The sequence below is a fragment of the Hyperolius riggenbachi genome, chromosome 3 (assembly GCF_040937935.1).
Source record: "Hyperolius riggenbachi isolate aHypRig1 chromosome 3, aHypRig1.pri, whole genome shotgun sequence".
NCBI lineage: Eukaryota > Metazoa > Chordata > Amphibia > Anura > Hyperoliidae > Hyperolius > Hyperolius riggenbachi.
The window spans coordinates 334260081-334283429 of NC_090648.1; the positions used below are offsets into that span (position 1 = coordinate 334260081).

Genomic DNA, 23349 nt, shown 5'->3' on the forward strand with positions numbered 1-23349 from the left:
AGCCAGTCTCTATGGTGACAAATCACCTGACCCAGCCCACCACCTCCTTCTGCTAGAAAATTATGAACTCTTTGTAGCCATAACTGCAGCTATAGAGCAAGCTAAACAGTCTTAGCTGCTATCTAGCTGGGAATACCCACTCTACTATCAACTTCCTGCTGGAGGGATCTCAAAAATGAATATTGGTATTTTCCTGTTCAGTTCTAATTTAGATATAGACAGTCTGACAAAGATAAATATGGCTGACGCTAGGGGTGTAATAGTACTATATAATCCGACATGGCGTCAGCCCCTTTAGATCAAAGTGTTAGACCAAGTCCAAGACTGCTGCCAAATGTCTCATGCTCCGCCATGTAATATAAATATTGCATTTGGGCTCCATGATGCCTGTACCAGGTTTGGTCCCAACAATTCAATCCCCTATTGCACCACACTGCGCTATGTAATTATGGTGGCACTGGTGCAACAGAGGGTGGAGCTGCAGCGTGATCTGGTACTGGCCTCAAACCCCGCTAATTTATGTATTGTCTCTTGAACTAGTGCAAGAAGTTAGAGACCCCACCATGCTGCTGCCAATGTTGCTAATTCATGCTGCTAATCTAAACGTATTTGGATTTATGGGATTGAAGCAGGTTGCAGTGTCACGTGTGGAGGGGTGGGGGCAATAGGGATCAGTGCCTGTGGAGGGAAGAAGCTAAGATCATATCAGTGACCGAGGCGTGTAGACGCTTGGGGCTTAACAAACGTAATGAACTCCACTGCTTCCTGGATAGACACTGATCCCCTTGCCCTCTCTAGATTTATCCTAGGTTCACTTTTCTTTTTCAAATGTTCAGATTTGAAGATTAATATCCCCGGATTGACAATTGTTGGATTTACTGTACCTTGACATTTGCTTAGCATATAGGCTCATATATTTTGCATGCTGGAGAATCAATTAAGATGCTTTGCTTTCTCTTCTCTGTGCTCTATAATCTATTCTCCTTTTCGAGATGGTTTTCCAGGGCCAACAATGTTTTCAATGTTTTTAACTGCTGTGTTTTAATGTTTGTTATTTTAGGATTATGCATTTTAGGTGGAATTTCCAATAAAGGATGGACTTCCGCATAGCAGAGTGTAGTCAGGGCAACTGAACTAGACTGACACACAACTTGCCTCACTGATACTGCCCAACACAGGGTGCGCTGGACTAGCTGCCACGGCATTGATTGGGGAACTCTCAGAGGACTAGCTCCGAAAGGGGTGGTCCCCTCTCTCTGGTGTGAGGCAGGAAGCTCAGGGTGGTGCTTTGAATAGAACGCCCGCTCTGTAGTGGGGAGAGGTCTATGCTGGTGATGTAGCTGCTGCATGGTTTTTGGCAGTTGGAAACAGCTGTAAACAGCTATTTCCCACAAAAGTTCGAACTTTTCTTGTGGGAGGGGTTACTTGTGGGAGGGGTTTCACCACAATATCAGTCATACAGCGCCCCCTGATGGTCTGTTTGTGAAAAGGAATAGATTTCTCATGTAAAAGGGGATATCAGCTACTGATTGAGATAAAGTTCAATTTTTGGTCGGAGTTTCTCTTTAAACTTGTGCACTGTGTGACTTGTAACTGTGTCTGGTCTCTGAAGAAGTGAGCAATGCTTGTGAAACAGCTGTCAGGCCACACACACCTAGTATTTTATTACCGGGTGATGAAATAAGTCGGTGTTTTTGATCTTGCAACTCATCTAGTGCCGGAAACTGGTCTTTCTACAGGTATATTATAAGTATGTATGTATGTATTCACTTAACTCACGTAAGTTCATTCAACACGCGCTGCTGCAGCAAGCTACAATTAGTGAATCAAGCCCAAGATCTATAAACAGGAACTGACTAGGGCTTCTAACTAACGGATTATACATTTACAGTGTGTGAAATACACAAGACTGTGCTGCCATACTGATTAAGTAGAAGACTGGTTAAACAATACAATAGGCTCAGTTATGAACACAAACTTCAGTCGGATGTAGACAAATGCAATAAGACAAGTTGCTATGATTAGAAAGCAAGCCATGCTCACCCTCTTCCCTGAAGCAGACTGATGAAGACAATGTAAAACTATGTCAGCAAGGCTTTGCAATGACTGAATCTGTAGTGACAGTGGGACTGTTGATAGGGGTGTGAATTATGTCACAGCTGATTTGTCTGCCAGATCCAAATGGAATGCATGCTTGGATCCCAGGGCTGAGCAGAACTGCCTTTGTGTCTTAAGAGCAAATACAGTAATAATCCTCATAACTAACATAGCTAAACCAGCTGCAGTTTTCCCAACAGAGTAGACAAGGGCATGCTTCAACCAAATGACAATGGGGGTGATTTATCATTACCACCATATGCGCAAAATATCCCAATCACGTATTGGCTGGAGAATCTTAACCACTGTTGTGGAACTTCCTGCTTTAGGTCATGGCTGTAAAGATCACCAGAAAATACCTGCTTTCTACACATTGAATCTGTGAGGAAAATGCTTACAGTGCCTGGTGCCGTCGTTCCTCTTCCTCCCTCCGTGGGAACAGAACGCATCCCGTGGCTGTTGCTTAGTGACGCGTCTGTGCAGCACTGGGGCCCTATAATGTCAGCCACCAGGTGGACTTCAATCCTAGCAGGTGACACAAATTGCATGCCAACTGTGCAATTGTACATAGCTTTACATTACATAGTGCCAATTCTAGATTTATCTAGTATTTATATAGCTCAGACATGTTTTGCAGCGCTTTACACAGTCTGGTCACTAGCTGTCTGTTATGCTGGGAATACACGATGAGATTTTTCAGCTGATCGATTTCCATTCGTCTCTATGAGAAATCAATCAGAAAAACGATCGAAATTCAGATTGGACCTGTCGGAAATTATCTATCGAACCATCTACCTGTCAAAAAAATCTCATGGAGTATTCCCAGCACTAAAGGGGCTCAAAGTCTAAGCCTTATTGTCACACGTTCACAGATTACTGTCTACATTATTCAATTTGGGGCATCGATATCCGGCACCGCTACGTAGCCCTCCCCCCATTATAATTTCAAGCAATTTTCATCCGTGATCAATCAAAACTATCAATTTGGCACACTGGGCAGATATCGCCTGAAAGGGCTCGGGCAGTTTCAAAGCGATAGCAGAGTCTAATTTACCAATGACCGACAGAGACCTCAGCCGGCCCCCGTGTAAAATGTACAACCGCCCCCGGAGGTGTAGAGCGTTACAGGCTCACTTGTTCATCACCTGTTTTCAGTGTCTTTCTCCAGCTATCGAACCCCGCTGCATGTACATGATGTCACAGCACAGGTGCCTCCGACAGCAATGGAGAAGGTTGGGGGATGAAGGATGATGAATCGCTTCGGCAGACAGGTGAGTCTGCAACACTCTGCACAGCCTGGGGGGTACACATAGATGGGGAAGATCTGGGGGGTAAGAAAGTTGGAGGCGGCTCCACAAATTCCAATAGATTTCATGCTGACAGGTAGGGTGTGGATCCTGTGGATCCCTTTCTGATCAGATTTAATCAGAGAGAGATCTATCAGATGGTCAAATCTGGTGGTCATCTGCCAATGCATGGCCACCCTAAGGCAAATTCCTAGGGAAGCCAATTAACTTGTCTATGTGCTTTTGAAAATGTGGGAGGAAACCTACAGAAACTGGCAATATTCATCTCCAACATTCTTCGCAATGAGCTATAGAAATACATATAGAACTAACATATTCTGGAATGCCTGTGAAGTGTTATATAATGACCCTGAAATGGCTTGATGTAGGGATAATAAATCAGTCTAGCAGCAGACATTCTAACAGCCAAAGGCAATAATAGGTGGAAAAAGCCACAACATAAGAAGCTATGTTGTATAAGTAAGCAAAGGATAATAGAGATAAAAAAAAAATGACTCAGAAGAAGTCACGCCAGTGGGCCTACACTACTGATACAATCACTCTCACCCAAGTAGCCACTAGATCGACTTGAAAAGACTGAACCCACAGGAAGAAAAATACCTGTTTTCATATATCAGCAAAAGGAGAAAAATATAGTTGGCACTACAGCATTACACAGCTGACGCTGGAGCGGTGCGGACAGGGTTATTGCACTACTTTTCATATGGTGCACCCTGCGTGCTCTGATGTAGTTGAGATCACTTGTAGTATGAATGAGGAGAAAGAGGTATTATCGGCACTGCAGGTGCTTTATTCCATCAAGGTACTTGGTAAAAACATGCACATAAAAATAACGTGTCACAAAAATCACATACCATGGACAAGTAGTGCGGTGGTGCGGTGGGTGCTGGGCAAGGACTGCCTGACGGCCGTTTCGCGCTGTATATGCGCTTCGACGGAGGCTGTAACGCGGGGCTCCCTCTTGCCGGGCATAAATACACTGTTTACCCGGTGTCCGGCATGATTGCGCCAATTGGCGCCGCCCCTAGCTTCCCTAATAGGCCAATTGCGTGGTGGAGCGCATATGCACTCCACCACGGCATTCTGGGAGTGGTGGCGTCATCTTCTACGGAAGCCTAAGCTAGCCACACTTATTAGGTGGCTGCTGTTGCTATTGTAAGCTATTGCTGCCGTTAAAATAAGATGTTTGCCATCTAGTGGCCAAAAATGAGATGGCATGTCAGGCTAAATGCTATACATGCATAGGTGCAGGCTTCTACCATCTAGAACATTGGTAAACAAGTGTAAATGGATATAAAAATAAGTGAAAAATAGTGAAACCAGTCTGTCAATAAATGAAAATAAAATAGTGAGTAAAAAATGCTTCTGTGTCCTTATTAAAAAATGTGAAAAATATCAACAGTGAAAATGTGATAAGAGGATATGTCTATCCAGTATAAAGTGCACTGTGCTGCCATATTAATTAATCTCAAACAATGCAATTTAATATTTGCATAGGGAATTATTATTTGTTGCTAGAAGTGTGCGTCAGATTGAAGATTTAATATAAAGAAGAGGGCAGGGATTATTTTAAAAGAATGATATATGTTTTTATATCATTATTAACTGGAAAGATTTCTGCGGGGAGGAAGGGCTTAACTGACTATGGAAACGCCACTTTTTGCCGCCATCCAGTATATAACAGGATGGTGCATTAGTAATCACTATAGCTATTTTTAGCTTATATTAGTAATTAATGCCTCCACAATACATTAACCATGAATATAAATATAGATAATGAGGCAAAGAGTAAACAGTGGGCAAACAGCAAGTGGCCTAGGCCACTATTCATGTGTGATTGTTCTTGTTATGGGTCTAGAAAGCAAGAAAGATCTGTGGCGTCATTTAGGCCCAATGGGCCCATTGCTTCAGTCCGTAAGATTAGCAGGGCTTCTTCTCTTTTGAGTTTCTTCTCCCTATCTCCTCCTCGATTTCCTGGGAGTATCTTGATCAGTCCTGCAAAGGATAATAAATTGGGATTGCCCTGATGGGCTTCTCTCATGTGGTTGCCTCATTATCTATATTTATATTCATGGTTAATGTATTGTGGAGGCATTAATTACTAATATAAGCTAAAAATAGCTATAGTGATTACTAATGCACCATCCTGTTATATACTGGATGGCGGCAAAAAGTGGCGTTTCCATAGTCAGTTAAGCCCTTCCTCCCCGCAGAAATCTTTCCAGTTAATAATGATATAAAAACATATATCATTCTTTTAAAATAATCCCTGCCCTCTTCTTTATATTAAATCTTCAATCTGACGCACACTTCTAGCAACAAATAATAATTCCCTTTGCAAATATTAAATTGCATTGTTTGAGATTAATTAATATGGCAGCACAGTGCACTTTATACTGGATAGACATATCCTCTTATCACATTTTCACTGTTGATATTTTTCACATTTTTTAATAAGGACACAGAAGCATTTTTTACTCACTATTTTATTTTCATTTATTGACAGACTGGTTTCACTATTTTTCACTTATTTTTATATCCATTTACACTTGTTTACCAATGTTCTAGATGGTAGAAGCCTGCACCTATGCATGTATAGCATTTAGCCTGACATGCCATCTCATTTTTGGCCACTAGATGGCAAACATCTTATTTTAACGGCAGCAATAGCTTACAATAGCAACAGCAGCCACCTAATAAGTGTGGCTAGCTTAGGCTTCCGTAGAAGATGACGCCACCACTCCCAGAATGCCGTGGTGGAGTGCATATGCGCTCCACCACGCAATTGGCCTATTAGGGAAGCTAGGGGCGGCGCCAATCGGCGCAATCATGCCGGACACCGGGTAAACAGTGTATTTATGCCCGGCAAGAGGGAGCCCCGCGTTACAGCCTCCGTCGAAGCGCATATACAGCGCGAAACGGCCGTCAGGCAGTCCTTGCCCAGCACCCACCGCACCACCGCACTACTTGTCCATGGTATGTGATTTTTGTGACACGTTATTTTTATGTGCATGTTTTTACCAAGTACCTTGATGGAATAAAGCACCTGCAGTGCCGATAATACCTCTTTCTCCTCATTCATACTACAAGAAAAATACCTGTGTTGTGTTGTTCCATGACTCAAGGGCACATACAGTTCCAGAGTTGTCTCAATGAACAGTTTTAGAACACAATAATAAAAAAAATACTAAAAACACAAACCTACCAAATCAAATTGCTCCACAAATGGTTAATCAGTGAACACACGTTACCATGATAAAACCAATTCTACTATAGTTTTGCAGCACATACAGTCCTAAGAGAACTCCCTGGGATCCTGGGCAGTCCTCCATGAAACCTGTTGTGGAAAAAGGTCAGAAGGAGGACAGGGCAGTACTCAATGTAAACAAATAGCTGCACAGACAATACACAAACAAAGGGGAGGTCATTACTAAGAAACAGTAACTATAGCAGAGATGTTCCCCATTAATGTTATAGAAAATAGATATTAAATTGTATGTTTTTAAAGTGTAACTTTAAAAACCCTTCTGTAACTGTCGAGCATAAGATCAAAAATAAATTATTTATTTTTATCTGGTAAACAAGTAATAAGGATGCTAACCAGCTAATCCAAAAGTTAAACTCACTATAACTGTTCTTGTTGATAAATGATCATTACCCAGCTTACCTGACTCTGATTTGGTACACACAAAATTTGGTACACAAAAAGGAAGTTGCAGGGCATGCTGGGTTGTCCTTTTTTGCATCTCTGCTTCCCCTCAGACTTACTGTAACTAATGCAGCCCGATTGGCTGAAGCCTCTTTCCCTTCTGTTTTCCCCTCCCACACCTCTGTTCCTCTCTGATTGGCCAATATTTATCATGCTGAGACAATGCACTTTCTATAGTGAAGGGCGGGCAAATCAGACAGAGGAGAGTAAGGGAGGAAATTACATCAGGATTGGCTTCAAAATAGCCACACTTAAAATGGGAAATGCTAAGAAGGATTTTCTTTTTTTTTACTGTAGAAAAATTGCTAAAATCAAAACGTAAACAGTGCAATACATATGTTATGCATGTAGAGCAAGTATTTATCTTCTTATACATGTGTTTTTTTTCTGAGATAGTATGGCTGACAGCTCCTCTTTCAACGGCAAGTGTAAGCGAATGGCTATATCTATGATGGCCTATAATAAAATAATAATGTGATAAGAACATTATTGCCTGCTAAGTCTCAATGACAACCATTATTAGTCAAATATAACATATCCTCTGTTAGGAACTTATAAGGGAGAAGTACATTTGGGCTGGCCAGTGATGAGGAATTAGGAACATGGTACAGCATCTCTGCTTCCTTCCTTCCAAGGAGAGAATAGGTTGCAACTGATGTGTAACAGAGCACAAAGTATGTACCAATACTAATGCTATTTTCAGAGTAACATCTAAATTTATTAACACTTTGTCTTTGGTGGCTCTGCTAAGCAAACCTAAATAATTCAGAGGACAGTGCTGCATTATTAAATACATCCCTACCAGTTTACTTTCATATGGAATACAATGTTCTGATCCACTTTTAAGTAATGGGAACAAAACTGACAAACATTTACTATACTAAAACCTACAACATAAACATGCACATCAAATGCTTTTAATACACGTGGCATGAAAGCTACTTTTTTCCAAATGTTATCCCTTTCACATTAAATATTAACAGACTTACAGATAAGGTGGTAAGGCAGCTTTCAAGCAGTACTGTAAAAGATTAAAAAGTGGTGAAACTGGGAATCAGGTCACTGCAGACAACCATCACATGACCATTGATGACCACAGGTGATCTAGAGAATGTTAGACACATATATTCATAGATCTCATTTGGAAAGTGCTGTCTCATTATTAAAATCACAGCATGAGAAAATTTGGAAACAGATTACAGAGACCTATTCAATGTACACGGTTGAGTTAAAGAAGCGGCTTATGTGTTATCATGTGGAAGTCATAACTGCAACCTTTGTTGTACAGTTCCGCCTCCCATGTGCCAGCAACCAAGCGCCTTCCAGTTGCAATTTCAAGCAGCCGAATGGCAGTGTTAGTAAACTCACACTTGTCGGCATTTGACACGTGGTGCGGTTACCAGGCAGAAACAAACCGCCTCATGATGTGTCTGATTGCAGGTGAATCCATGCTTAGATATGTATCCATGAAATGGATGCCTCCCAACTGCTCATACCAGGCCCCTCCCAGTGCCCAGAGGGTGTGCTGGGCCGATTGCTATGTAAAACGGGCCTTAGTGGTGATGTAGTTTACAAATGTAAAAAAGACATCCAAGGCATAAAACTGGGTGGCTTTTTATCCCCAGATAGGTACAAAAGACAAAAAGAGATGAACTGTGTATGGAGGAAAAGAGATTTTGTCACCATTTAGAATAGGTTCTTCCCAGTAAGAGTAGGTAAGATATGGCATGTCTTGCTACAAGAGTTTTTTATAACATGTTTTGTGGCTGCATTTAAAAATGTACTTGGATGTTTTACTGAGGGCCATAATTACTAGGTATAATACTTTGATCTAGGTACAAAGAAAATGTTACCCTTTCCTCCAGATTACGTTACAATAAAAGGGTACAGGTAAATCCCAGATTACAATGCAACTATGCACATTTTCACACACCGAATAATCCAATGCAATGTTATGCTAGGTACACACGATACAAATTTCTGCTAGATTTACCTGCCAGATTGATTTTTCCAAACATGTCCAATCTTAATTACGATCCATTTTACCAACTGATTTTCTGATCGATTTCATAGAAGTGAACGGATATGGAAAATTGATCAAAATTAATATCGGACATATTGGAAAAAAACGATCTGGCAGGTAAATCTAAAAGAGAATTGTATTGTGTGTCCCTAGCATTAGACATCACTGCAAATTTACATTGTGGTCTAGGGCAGTATAACAAACAGACTGAGCACTAAAGATAACAGATTTGCTTGTACTTATAGCGGTATGTATAGCTTTTTACCCAAAAATGTCCATATTTATGCCAATTTGTTGGTTGGCTTTGAAGGTCTGCAGGTACAATGCATTCATATAGCTTGGAAAAGGCAAATGAGAATCAGCAGTTGCTGATCTTCCTTATTACAGATCTATCGTGGAGATTTTATACTTAGCTGATTCCAAGAAAATGAACTTCATTCCTGAAAAAGAAAAGGAGGAAGGAAAAGAGAATAGAAGCATTCCTGTACTGATCGCCAGTTGGATAACTCCAGGAATGGACTGGACCATGCTGGCATCATTACCGTCTGCTTCTGTCCCCTTTGCCTGGGGCAACCTCGTGAACATCACAACATTACAGCTTCGAAAAGCAATCCAGTTTAGAAAATAAGTTACACTGACATATTCTTGCAGTTCAACCAAGAGTGCTGGAAGTGGGCCCTAAACTTTTCATCACACAAAATGTCTTATTTAAAGCCAGCGAATCACAAAATGTATTTAATGCTTGGAAAAAGGAATGTTTACATATTAAACGCTAGTATTTTGCCTTCAAAAAAATTGAAAGCCCATATATTTTCATTATTTTCTGAACTGAAGCCCTAATGTAGACTCGAGGTGAACAAAAAAAATAAACAAATTAGATACTTACCTATGAAAAGGGAAGCATCTGGATCGTCTACAACAACAACTACAAACAACAACATTAGTAAAGCGCTTTCCTCCCATAAGACTCAAAGTGCATAAGCATGGCTCAGGCCAGTAACTGGTGGACTGGTAAATTTTGGTACAGAGGAAGAATTCTATACGTCTGCAAATGCTAGGCTGAACAGGTGGCTTTTCAGTCTGGATTTGAATAATTCCAGGGATGGGGATGTTTTTACAGGGTGTGGTACGGAATTCCGAAGGGTAGGGGCAGCATGACAGACAGCTCTGGCTCCAAAGGTTTTAAGGTGCACTCTGGGAGTGACCAAGTTTATAGATCCTGCAGAAAAGAGGATAATAAGGGGGGTGGGTGCAGTTTCAGTAAGTTCTTTTAGAGGCTTTCAACATCCTCCCGGAGCCCATGTCTACTGCCAGGGATATTCCCGTCTCAGGTACACTTTAAAGCAAAGTTTCACCGGGGTTATGAAAAACACACAAAAAAAATACTACAGAACGGCTGCAGCTGCTGTGAGAGTGAGCACTCACGCTAAATAAATGTCACCCTTAACCATCGGTGCTTATCAATAGGGCTGCTTTGCAGGGCTTATAGTTAAGCAGTGTGTACTGCTCGATGCAGTGGGAAAGAGGAACTGCGTATGATCGAGTAATGTCCGATATAGGAAAGCAATGCTGGCAGATTGATAAAAACATCATTATGCAGTTGTGCATATTATAGATTTTCATCTGAGAAGATAGTGATTGTCTCTGAATTTTTTTCTATAATATGAATGAGCCTGGGGCTGAAAGGTTTCCTGACTATAGCCTATCACAGGTGACTCTGTACTCGTGTCAGTCTGTCATGCCATCAGACGTGTAACATCTCTATGGCTCTTTAGGCCCGGTTTACATTATTTCTGCAAAATTTTGAGGGACTGTACAGCGGAATCAAAGAACACAGGTTGAAGAATGTAATGGGTTTGCTATGGGGCAGTTCACATTTATCTATGCCATTGACTTCTTTTTCTGTCAGTTTCAGAAAAGTTGCACTTTTCCAGAGGATTGCATTGACATTAGTTTAACTATAACATGTCTCTGCTCAAGACAAGCAGTGGACACTGCTATGGACCCAGCAGCAATTACAACACATCTGAATGGATATGGTAATACACCAGCACAGTGTGTATGTTCACGCTATATGCGTTACATAATGCTCGCAGGCATAATGTGTGCACAATCAACCTGTGCATTTCATAGCATGGTCAGTTGCTATGGAACGAGCAGGTTTCTTCACATATTATCCAGAAATGCACTGTAGACAGCATGTTAGGGTAAAAGTCTGTTGCAACCAGGGCTGTGGAGTCTGAGCAATTTTTGGGTACCTGGAGTCTGAGGCGGTGGCTTCATAAACTGAGGAGGCAGATGATTTTTGTACTCACTCCATAGCCCTGCAAGGGTGTGGAGTTGGAGTCAGAGAAATTTTGGATAACTGGAGTGAGTGGTTTCATAAACCTAGACGTTGGAGTTGGGGTCAGATGATTTTTGTACCAACTCCACAGCAAGTATGAGAACAGGTTCACCTAAATCCTGCTGTCAAAACGACTAAAAGAAGCTAATACACAGTCCATTTTGATGCTCATAATCCACGTTTCCATTAACTTGGGTGTTTATATGCAGCACTTGTGTGCAATTCCCTGTGCATTTCTATTTTTCCCCACTGATCTATTACAGTGAAACATGACCATTTAGCTCAAAAGTGTAGAAAACTGCCCAATTAAAAATGCAATGTGGAATGAAAAAAACAAACACACAAATGTGAAAGCAAGCACAGTTTGCTAAGGAAACCAGTTAGTGTATCTCCAGGCAAACTGGCTCTGTTCAACTCTACTCAGTTGAGAGGGATTAACCAGTGCCAGCCTCCAGACCAACAACAGCAAACTCGGTCTGCAAATTGTCCAAACAAAGAATGAGGAGACAAACAATAACACTGAGTTTCGGGCATCCACCCTTCATCCGGTGTGAGCCCCTGATGAAGGGTGGAAGCAAGAAACGTGTATTGGGATAGTATACTGCCTACTCTCCTTGGTTGGTTATAGAAAACCACATGCAATGCATTTTTTTTTTACAAAAGGGTGTATAGAATAAATGGGCCCATGACACGATCAGGTACATAAAACTATTTTGCATTTAGTACATAAATACATAATACATAAACTATTTTGCACATAATGCATTTAGTCATTCTGTATGGAATGGATTATATAGTGATTCAAGGGCCAATACATTATTTGTGTGTGAGGGTGTGTGCACGCACCAACATTTTGAATCCATCATTAAAGCGGAAAGATGCTTAAACCAAACTTACATTAACCTTACCCAGCTAATGCCTAAAGCCTGGCACACACCCTCAATTTTGGTTGGCCAATTACTGACCAACTGTACCACCTCCATGTAGTATGAGAGTTTACCTACACAATTGTGTACTAGGCTTAACAGTATCTAAGCCTCACCTCAAGTGAGCCCTCATCTAATTTTAACCATTACAAAACACCTAAAAGTACACACAGACCTTGATGGCAATCTAACTTTCGCCCATCACTGGTAATATAAACTTCTTCCCATCACTGACTAAGCCTTACCCTACCAACATCCCCTTATTACCCCTTTTGAACAAATAAATGATTTACCCATTTGATTAAAAAACAAATAATAAATGTGCTGTATACGCATACGCCTTGTGTTGTTGTGCCACCGGTGAGTTGGGCGCAGGGGTGAACCGAATGACAACTCACCCTGCTGCCACTCAAATTCCCAGCAACGTTAAATACTATTCCCCCTCCAAGTTGTAGCAACTCAAGGGGTTGATAGAGAAGCAATTCAGGGTCCAGCGATCGCTGGAGCCTCAAATTGCCCTTATGCACCCCCCTCGCACTATAGCATTAATATTAGTGGCGCCCAGCTTCAGCGCTCAACACTGAAACCACCTGCTACGCAGTGCAGGTTATGCACCACTAAAATTAAATGCTTTGGATTTCCATTTTTGATCTTATGTGTTATGAGTGGATGTAGACCAAATAGAAGACAGACAAGATACAGAACATTTGTACGACGCTTTTCTCCTGGTGGACTCAAAGCACCAGAGCTGCAGCCACTAGGCCATGCTCTATAGGCTGTAGCAGCGTTAGGGAGACTTGCCAAAGGTCTCCTACTGAATAGGTGCTGGCTTACTGAACATGCAGAGCCAAGATTTGAACCCAGGTCTCATGTATCAGAGGCACAGCCCTTATCCATTATACTATCCAGCCACCATGTATGGAAACTATACACCTCACACCCACCAATCAGAATTTTATTTCATAGTCTAAACGAATTGAGTTTTATGGGTAATGCATGCAATACTATTGTCGTGCATCCATAATTTAACGTGAACAAGTACTGTCTGTCCATTAGGACGAGGCTACGTAGATCCATAAACACTTCAGATAAACATCTAGACACTGAATCCTAGAGTAGCATTTTCAACAGGATTCATGCCATGTCTATCTAATGCACTGAGCACAGTTTGAGGCACAACACAAGCGTTATCAAAGCAAACGTCACGTTGCTATGACAACCCCAGAGCCTACCAATAAATGTATATTCTGTTTGTATTAATCATCCTTGGTTCACAGCAGCGGTGATCATAAATACAGCAATTTTAGAAGACTTTTTTTCTATTTATGAACAGAAGTCAAATATTGCAAATTCAACCACACAGTTAACAATATGACCATTCCCTCTATACCCATGTTGTCAAATATGTATAGGAGGACCCTGCACTGAAATGATGAGATGCAGGTGGAGCCAGGAAACCTCTAGACTATCCAAAGGCTTTTCACTACTGAGGTAAGTATCTCACTCTTTTCAGAATCAGAATCAGAATCTTTATTATCGCCAAGCACGACTGGGTCGTGCCCGGAATTGGGCTTGGCACGTACAGGGTACTGATACAGGATATAGATACAGGACAAAACAAGCAGTCAGGAAGGAACACATTTGCAGAGAGAGACAATGTAGCATAAGTAACAACACAAAAAACACACAAAAAACAACCAAAAGAAAGTCAAAAGAAAAGTCGGCTTGAGCTAGAGCGCCGTCTATGTGTAGTGTGCCGCAGTGCCGTCACACTGTTTGGTGTGGGGATGTGCAGTTACGTGGAGAGAGTTCAGAAGGTTGACAGCCGAGGGAAAGAAACTGTTTTTATGCCTTGAGGTCTTGGTGAAGATGGACCGGAACCGGAGTCTCCGGCTCGAGGGGAGCTGACTAAAGAAGCGGTGGCCTGGGTGCGAGGGGTCGCTGGTGATCTTTAATGCTCTGGAGTACAGCCTGGAATGGTAAAGGAGGTCCAGAGAGGGAAGGGATCTCCCGATGATCCTCTCCGCTGATCTGATGACCCTCTGCAGTTTGAGTCTGTCGCTGGCAGAGGAGCTGGCGTACCAAACCAGGATGGAAGAGCATAGGACAGATTCGATTGTAGCGGTGTAGAAGTTTGTCAGAAGTTTTTGGGCCATACCAAACTTTTTTAGTTGGCGGAGAAAGAAAAGTCTCTGTTGGGATTTTCCTCTGTGTGGAGGCAGTGTTGGCCTTCCACTTCAGGTCATAAGAGATAGTTGTGCCCAAAAGGCGGACGCTGGGGACTCTTTCCACCTCCTTGCCATCGATGCAGATTGGGGGCGGGGTGGAGGCGCATCTCCTGAAATCAACAATCATCTCCACAGTTTTCGCTGTGTTTAGAACCAATCCGTTCTCTCTGCACCAGTGACAGACACCTTCAACCTGGTGGCGGTACTCTTTCTCATCATTATTGGTGATGAGACCGACAATGGTCGTGTCGTCAGCGAATTTGATTACTTTTACCGAGTCTGACGTGGATTTGCAGTTATTTGTATACAGAGAGAACAGAAACGGCGACAGAACGCAGCCTTGTGGGGCTCCTGTGTTGGTGATCCTAGGTTGTGAGGAGCCTAACAACCTGGGACCTATTGGTGAGGAAGTCCGTGATCCACAGGCGCAGGGTGGGGTGGACTCCTATTGCGGCCAGATTGTCTTGCAGTATTTTGGGGCTGATGGTATTGAATGCTGAGCTGAAGTCCAGTAGAAGGATCCTGGCGTAGGAGTCTGGTCTGTCCAGGTGATCATAGACGAGCTCCAAGCAGATGTTAATGGCATCATCATTTTAAGCGCCCCTTTCCTCATGTGGCTGAACTGTGCGCATCAGTGAGCAGTTACTAAGCAGAAGCGAGCAGTTACCAGGCAGCAGCAAGAAGTTGTCGGGCAGCAGCAAGCAGTTGTGAGCGTTCAACAGTCTTTTCACTGCCTATCAACTGCTCATTGAAAAGAGCCCTCAAGGCAATGTAGAATCAGAATCACTTCTCACAGAAGAGGTACCAAGCTACTAGCCGAATGTAGACTTTCCACTCAGCTCTAAAAACCTCTTCATCCCATTATGGAATCATTGTTGGCCATTCCATGCCTACAGCTCCGTTAACACGTTGGGCTCATTTCCACAAGCAGTTCATAGGCAGTGAAAAGCCTCTCACACCTGCTTGCAGCTGCCAGGTAACTGGTCACTGCTGCCTGCTAACTGCTTGTTGAGCACACAGTTCAACTGCCCATGGAAATGAGCCAACCACTTGATGACCCAGCCTTTACCCCCCCTTAAGGACCAGTGCTGTTTTTTTATGATCTGTGCTGGGTGGGCTCTGCAGCCCCCAGCACAGATCAGGGTGCATGCAGAGCGATCAGATCGCCCCCCCCTTTTCCCCCCTATGGGGATGATGTGCAGGGGGGGTCTGATCGCTCCTGCCTGCCTGAGGCTTGCGGGGGGGGCACCTCAAAGCCCCCCTCCGCAGCAAAATCCCCCCCTCCCTCTCCTACCTGTCCCCCTTGGTGATCTGGGGCTGCACAGGACGCTATCCGTCCTGTGCAGCCTGTGACAGGATGTCCTCTGTCGCATGGCGGTGATCCCTGGCCGCTGATTGGCCTGGGATCGCCTATCTGCCTTACGGCGCTGCTGCGCAGCAGCGCCGTTCAATGTAAACAAAGGAGACAAATGTCTCCTGCGTTGACATTTAGTCTGCGAGCCGCGATCAGCGGCTCGCAGGCTATTCACGGAGACCCGCTCCGTGATCTAACAGGAACTTTCCTGATTAATTAGGGAGGAACCTGGCGACGCAGATTTGCGTCGCTGGTCCTCCAGCTACCACTTTGCCGCCGCACGGTATGAGTGTGCGGTCGGCAAGTGGTTAAACAATAATTGTCAGCCGTAGCAACAGTTAAGGTGCCCATACACTCGTCAGATTGTCAGCAGATAGATAAGAAATGCATCTGATGATCTATCTGATGCGTTTTTAGAACATTTTTTACCAGGATAGAATTCCAATAGATTTCAGTTTGAAATCTATTGAAATTTGATCTGATGGCATTTTTTTGCCATCAGATTTCCATTAAGGCCAATGCAAACTGATAAGCAATCTCATTAGATCAACCTAAATTTTCCACCCTGCCAGTTTGATGGAAATCCATCGAAATTGATCGAAATCGGCCATCGATCGGTCGATTGGCCAACCGATTTGCGATCGATCGATCGGTCGGCCAGAAAATCGGCTGAGTGTATGGGCCCCTTAAGTGTACACTCCAGCTGACCGTTTTATGGACAAGCACTCTACAGGCATGCTGCTCAGCTACTCCTGAACATTCTGCTCTGTTCTATGGAGAGGGGAAATTTAGCAATGGGTGGAGAATGAGCCGAAGACTTAAAACATATTTATTGATTTAGCGGTGTGGTGACTCGCCAGACTACACTGATACTAGATATTTTGTAATTGTAATCCTCAGTGCTGATGTAACACCCACTCCTGCTGCTACAGCCTGCAGTCACCCAGTGTTCAATAGGTATACAGTGTCCACCACCAAAGGACAAACCATAGGGCCAGGCTTAGTAGATCTTAGCAACAGGGGGTTACACTTTTATTTCACAGTCTTCATATATTAAAAACAAATCACTTACATTGTGGGTTCATGAAAAATGGACCCTTACTGCCTAAACACGCTTAAGCCCATGGACACACAAAAAACCTCTAGCAGATCTGCAAAATGCTAGAGGTTTTTGAAGCAGATTTCAGAGCGATTCTAGGCATGTTTAGAGACGTTTTCTCAACATGCCTAGAGTTTTTTGGAGCGTTTTTGTGTAGCAGATTACAAATATTGTTACAGCAAAGCTGTTACTGAACAGCTTCTGTAACAAAAACGCCTGGAAAACTGATCTAATCTAACGTTTTTCAGAGCTGTTTTCCACTTTCCTATACTTTAACATTGAGGCAGAAACGCCTCAGAAATCTAAAAAATGCTGCAGCCCCCGAGTTTGCGTTTGTGGAAAAAACGAGCCACTCCAGTGTGCACCAGCCCATTCACTTTCATTAGCCAAGCGGTTTTCCCCCTGCAAGTGTTTTAAAAAACGCTTCAGAACCACTCTGTTGTCAAGTGCACATTATTACACATCAGGGTGGTCTTTGATAGAGATAGCCCGTCTCTCCTTCCATACCAGGTTTCGGCGCTATGCCGTCATCAGATATTTGCCCAAGACAATCGCACATGATCATATTAACCAATGAAAACCTATGATTTATATGTAGCTCTATTAGGGCCTATTTCCACTGGTTTCGGGGTCAGTTTTCCATATTGGATGTGGCATCCGGCTACTGTGGAATAGCTATAGCCACACCATGCACGGCTTTAGGGATTCGGATGTGGCCTGCAGAAAACTGCTGCCGGCACTATTTTTTGGGGGCCGTATGCGATTTTAGATGCAGCTCATTGATTTCAATAGGCTGCGATTCAGCATCCAAAATCACGTGCAGAAAATGGCTAGTGGAAATAGGCCCTTACTAAATATGTTGCATCAGCAGTGAAAGCTGGACAGTAAGCAGAAAGATCTGCTAGCCTTAAGCAAAAGTTTAAACAATGAATGCACTGCATTATTTTGATATAATATAAAGATCAGTCTGCTCTGAATAGAATTTGTTACAGCAAAATGATTTAATAGGTCAAGACATGCATAACACAATGTATTCTTGTGATGCAGCCAAACATATTTGAATGATTATCTCAAAATACACTTAACATGCCCCTATGCTCTAGTCACCACGCCAGGCATGCCAAAGGCTGAGGGCAGCACGTCAACAATCTCTCTCTTTGGTCAAAATGCCTCCACCTGGCCCCTCTCTGGCTCATGCACTGGTCGCACTCTCGCACACGCTCAACTGTAAACTAGAAAGTTGTTGGCTACACAAACATTTCCGGTTGCCCAGGGAAATCCCTCACCTTCCTAATGGTATTTGTAGTTTCCAGGTTGAAATAGGAGTTGTGGAAATCTTAAACTTGTTAGTATCAAAATAATAATGAGGCAGATTTATCAGTGTGAGCCTCTTGCTGGGAATACAAAACGAGTTTTTACTGGACAATCTATTTTCCAATCGATTTCCATTCACTTCTATAAGAAAATCGATCAGAAAAATGATCAAAATAAGATCAGACATGTTGGAAAGGTGGAGGCATTTTGGAGGCATATTGAGCCATCTATCTGCCAAAAAACTCATGGTGTAACCCCAGCAGGAAGACTGGTGCACTTTCCCAGAGCAGCCAGTTAAATTTCAGTAAACCTAAAAAACAAACACCTAAGTAGTGGAAAGTCTCTGGCTGTTTCCCCTCGAGCCCACTGCTGCTGTCTGGGACCTTCATCTTGTTCGCGGTCATGCTTCTGTCCATGTACAAGCATGGACATCCTGGGCAATCACCAGTCGGGTTTGCACATGCACAGCACCATGTAGCCGCACTTGCACAGAGGAACAAGGCATGCACAAGTGGCTTTGTGCTACTGTACATGCGCAAAAAGTACTTTCACAGATGCAGCACGAACACACTCGTATACAGACAGGAGTTCGCCCATGAGAACATTTTTAACAAGCTCTTGTCAAATGTGTTCAGAGGATCCCAGCACTTGAATGGTGGGCTCCAGGAGGAATTGGAAGCACTCTAACTGAGGTATCCATTTTTATTTTTTTCAGATTCCCTTCCAGTGCAACCATATCAATCATTTGTTGCGTCTGGTGATGATCTACTGTGTGCCCAGGTGTCCTCTGACTTGGCTTAACCTCCATGACCAATCCATTGAGTTGGACAATTCTCAGACAACCAATACTGTAGCTCCTACTTATCCTCCTCCTCTATTCACAGGGCAGAATCGAGCAGCATATCTGTTCAACAACCATATCTAAACAGTCATTGAAAGCCAACTAGCATCTTATGCTGGGCATAGACGGGTCGTTTCTGCGGCTCGATTAGCCGGATTGACTCCAGCCGCGTCCCCGCGTGCTCCCGGATCGATTCCCGCTCGTCCCCGCGAGCGCTCCTTATCTTCCGCTCGTTTTCTTCCCATTGTCCACCCGCGGGGATCGAGCACAGAATCGATCCGGCGGGGTATCGGACACGTAGGAAATTATCAATCGAGCCATCAGCGGCTCGATTGATAAGGAGGAAACGACCCATCTATGCCCAGCATTATGCGGCTCGATTGATAAGGAGGAAACGAACCGTCTATGCCCAGCATAATGCTAGGCATAGACGGTTCGTTTCCTCCTTATCAATCGAGCCGCTAATGGCTCAATTGATAATTTCCGACGTGTCCGATACCCCGTTGGATCAATTCTGCGCTCGATCCCCGTTGGCGGACAATGGGAAGAAAATGAGCGGAAGATAAGGAGCGCCCGCGGGGGACGAGCGGGAATCGATCCGGGCGCACGCGAGGACGAGCGGGGAAGCGGCGGGAGTCGATCCGGCGGCTAATCGAGCCGCAGAAACGACCCGTCTATGCCCAGCATAACACGAGTTCAAAGTGTAAGAAACCGATAGACACAAGAAGACAGTTGCATCAAGTAGCAGCATTAGGCTGTCACGGTTAAGCTACCTACACACAGGTGATAAATGTCATCCAAATTGATATTTTGTAATTGCCTCAAATGAAAGTTTACCCATCATCAGCGTATAGATGAGCTGTCGGTCTCTCTGAGGAATAACCTATTTTGTCCCACAGAGAAGGAAGGGGGAGGATTAGACAGAGGTTAATCAGTGCGAGTCAGGTAAAAAGTGCGCCGTGCAGCCTAGGACATAAGGGCACCGCCATAGGCAGTAATGTGATGGAACCCCAAATTACAATAAAAACTGTGCAATTCAGATGCTATAAATAGCTGGAAGCCAAATTGCATCTCTTACCCCTACCGTACGGCACCTTGGAGGGGAAACAATAATGGAAAATTTGCCACAGCAGGGTGAGCCTTCACCCTACGCCCAAATTTCCTGGCACCTTTTTTTACATATATGCAGTTAGCGATCCATTGAGTTGGATAACACTTGGCCATTTGCAATATGACACTTGGCCATTTGCAATAGTTGTTGCAGTGGCAGAGGAAGTGCTCTAGCTAATCCTCCCCCTTCCCTCTCCATAGGACCGGGAGGTGGGATTTAACAATGTTAGAAAATCACAGGCGAGAAGATGCATCTTTTCATAGCTGATTGTAGCTTATCTTGAAATAAGGTACACAGAAAATGTATTATTCAGCATACTGGAGGTGCTATGCCTTGATGCAACCGCACCAGCAGTTTGTCCAAGCTTTTTCTACTAACATAAACAAAAACACTCATTGGAAGGTTTTGGTTTCTGAATAAGCAACCAGCCAGAAGAATGGCTGGATCAAAGGCTTTACACAAAGAAAACTGCAGTAAAAGTGAAGCAGTTGCCCAACGCAACCAGTTAGGATTATTGGTCTATTTAAAAGTTTTATTTGAACCTTTATTGGTTGCTTTGGAAAACTGTGCATCCTTTGCTTGAGTTTTCTTTGCCGCTTGATAGAGTAGCCTCATATTGTCCTGAGGATTGGCTTGAGCCCATGCATTCAACATCATCCTAGACTTGAGCATACCTGCATCCTCGTACCACACTTTGCTTTATGCGGGTACCTTCCAGTGGGAGTGATGGTGATGGAGAAGCATTCTTTCAATGAGCACATGAACACACACACTCCTGCAGCTGACACTATACACAAGCTAATCACAATCTAGAGATGGCCACACACAATACAACATGATCACACAATAACAGCATTGATAAATGGTTTCTATTCATTGACGAAAAAAATATTTTGGATTATTGATTTTTCTCCAAATCAATTGAAAAACATGGAAATTTTTGTTTGAATGAGCGGTCATTTTTCATTTATGGTCACATAGGTGTTTGATTATTTTATCATTACATCAATGGAATGTGAATGGGCATCATGGAGATACTTCATCTGAATGAAACCTGACTGGAAAATAACTGGATGTCTATATGTAACCTTTAACCTTTGGCAATGCCCACAGGCTAACCAATCTCAAATGAAAAATGAATTGCCAGGCATGGAATTTCTAGACTGGTTGCTAATGTTCTCTGAACCTACAGCCAGTATTGTGGATGCCTGGTTATGTTTGGCTACGAGAATCAGCAGGCCTGAACTAAATTTGCATGGAACTTCTCATATCTGGAAACGCAAGGTGCCCATCAATGATACAATCTTTATTGTACAATCTTACCAAATCTATGTAGTAGAAGGGTAAATTGGGTGAATATACTTTGGATACTTTAAGTAGTTCCTCATTTATGACAAGATTGCACAATCAATATTGGGCACCTTCAGCCATGAGCTTTCCAATCTGATTAGTCCATTGCAAAGTTTCAGTGCTATCCCCCTCGGATTCCGATACATTGTATATATGCAAGTTTTGCAAGGAAAAAATATGTTAACATCTAATAGCTACATTGTACATAAACATTCCCACTTTACAACTGTGAGTGGAAAAGTGTATGTCATTATGGCTGGCTGTGATCCTCTGACCACTATCAAATACCCATTGGAACCTCTGCAGTATAAGCACACCTCATACAGAATGATAATCCAAAAAGTGATATGACTTACCACTCTGCCCGAGAACCTCTCAATGGCCCTCTTGACTTTGCCATAGGTCCCTTTGCCCAGGGTCTCCAGCAGCTCATACCTGTGCTTCAGGTTGTGTTTGTGGTTATGCCTCTTTACCCCTTGCTGCTTCAAGGCAAGCTCTGGGGTATTTGGGCCAGACTCTTCCTCGGAGGGGGTTTGGGATGGGGAGGAGAGGTTCATCTGCTCCACCATGCATACAGCCCCCCTGTCTGGCCCCACTTGCAGGCAGCTGTCATCAGCATTTGACTCTTGCTTCTCCACAGCATCCCCATCCATGTCCCCGGCAGGGAGTGTGTCCCCGCAGCAGGAGGACACTGCTCTCTCTAGCTCTCTGTGTCAGTATGGAGCGGTCACTGCTGTCACTTGTCGGTGGTGGCAGCAGCAGCAGCTGCGCATTTGGCACGTGTGTGACACCGACCCCCTGCCTCCTGCTCAGCACACCCCCATTGTGCAGGAGCCCGGCAGAGGTATGTGATCTTATCAGTCCAAGGAGGGCGAGACACAATGCCACATGTGATAAGGCTCGCTAGGGGGGGTCCATTCCCAGTCTATATTTGGTGTGGCAGTGATCGCTAGTGTTCAGCTAGGAAGGTGAGCAGGAGGAACGATGTGCCGTGGCTTGCAGCAGCCTTCTCCATTGAGCGTTAGATCCGCCAGTGGCTGCTGGGGTGAAGCATGTGCGATGCGGTGACCTGAGGTGCGCGGTGTAATGTTACAGGATGCTGATTCACCTTCCCTGCTGCTGCCATGATCCTCAGGATTTCCTTCCTTTCGCTTTTCTCGCCCTGCCTGATGCTGATCAGCACTATATGCAGGCTGATGCGAGAGGCCCTTTTCATCCCCCCTGTTCTCTGTGCTCTCATGTGGGTGGAGCGCTGCCTCCTCCCTCCCTTCTCTCTCACATTCCAGGCAGCGCTGGAGCAGGGAGCCGAGGTCAGCCAGCGGGGCACAAGTCGATTACATGGGCTACTACTAGTGCCAGGGAAATGATGCTGCGTGCCTGGCTTCCTGTACCACCTTGTCCTGCTGCTGTCATGCTTCCAAATGCACCACCCTCTGCTCTGATGGTGTGTTCCCATTAACACCAGTCTTATTACTGCTCTGCTCTCACTGCTAAGAAAGTTCATCCAGACCATCGTTCATCCTTTAACAATTTCATGGAGAGCTGCCAAATCTACTTTGCCCAATTCTGTACAAGGAAGAATGGATTGTCCAGCTCATGTTTCATGGCCAGGTTAATAAATGACTTGTTTATTTTATGTCTGAAAT

The 23349-nt window shown here is 43.7% G+C and overlaps 1 protein-coding gene across 1 annotated transcript in view; it reads right to left on the minus strand.

Moving 5' to 3' along the window:
* Nucleotides 1-23109, minus strand: part of NUAK1 (NUAK family kinase 1) — a 125490-nt gene extending 102381 nt beyond the window's left edge. Inside the window, exon 1 of the mRNA XM_068276888.1 lies at nt 22060-23109. Within this exon, the coding sequence (XP_068132989.1) occupies nt 22060-22356 (297 nt within the window). The 5' untranslated portion in view covers nt 22357-23109. The remainder of the gene's footprint in view (nt 1-22059) is intronic.
* Nucleotides 23110-23349: the final 240 nt, after the last annotated feature.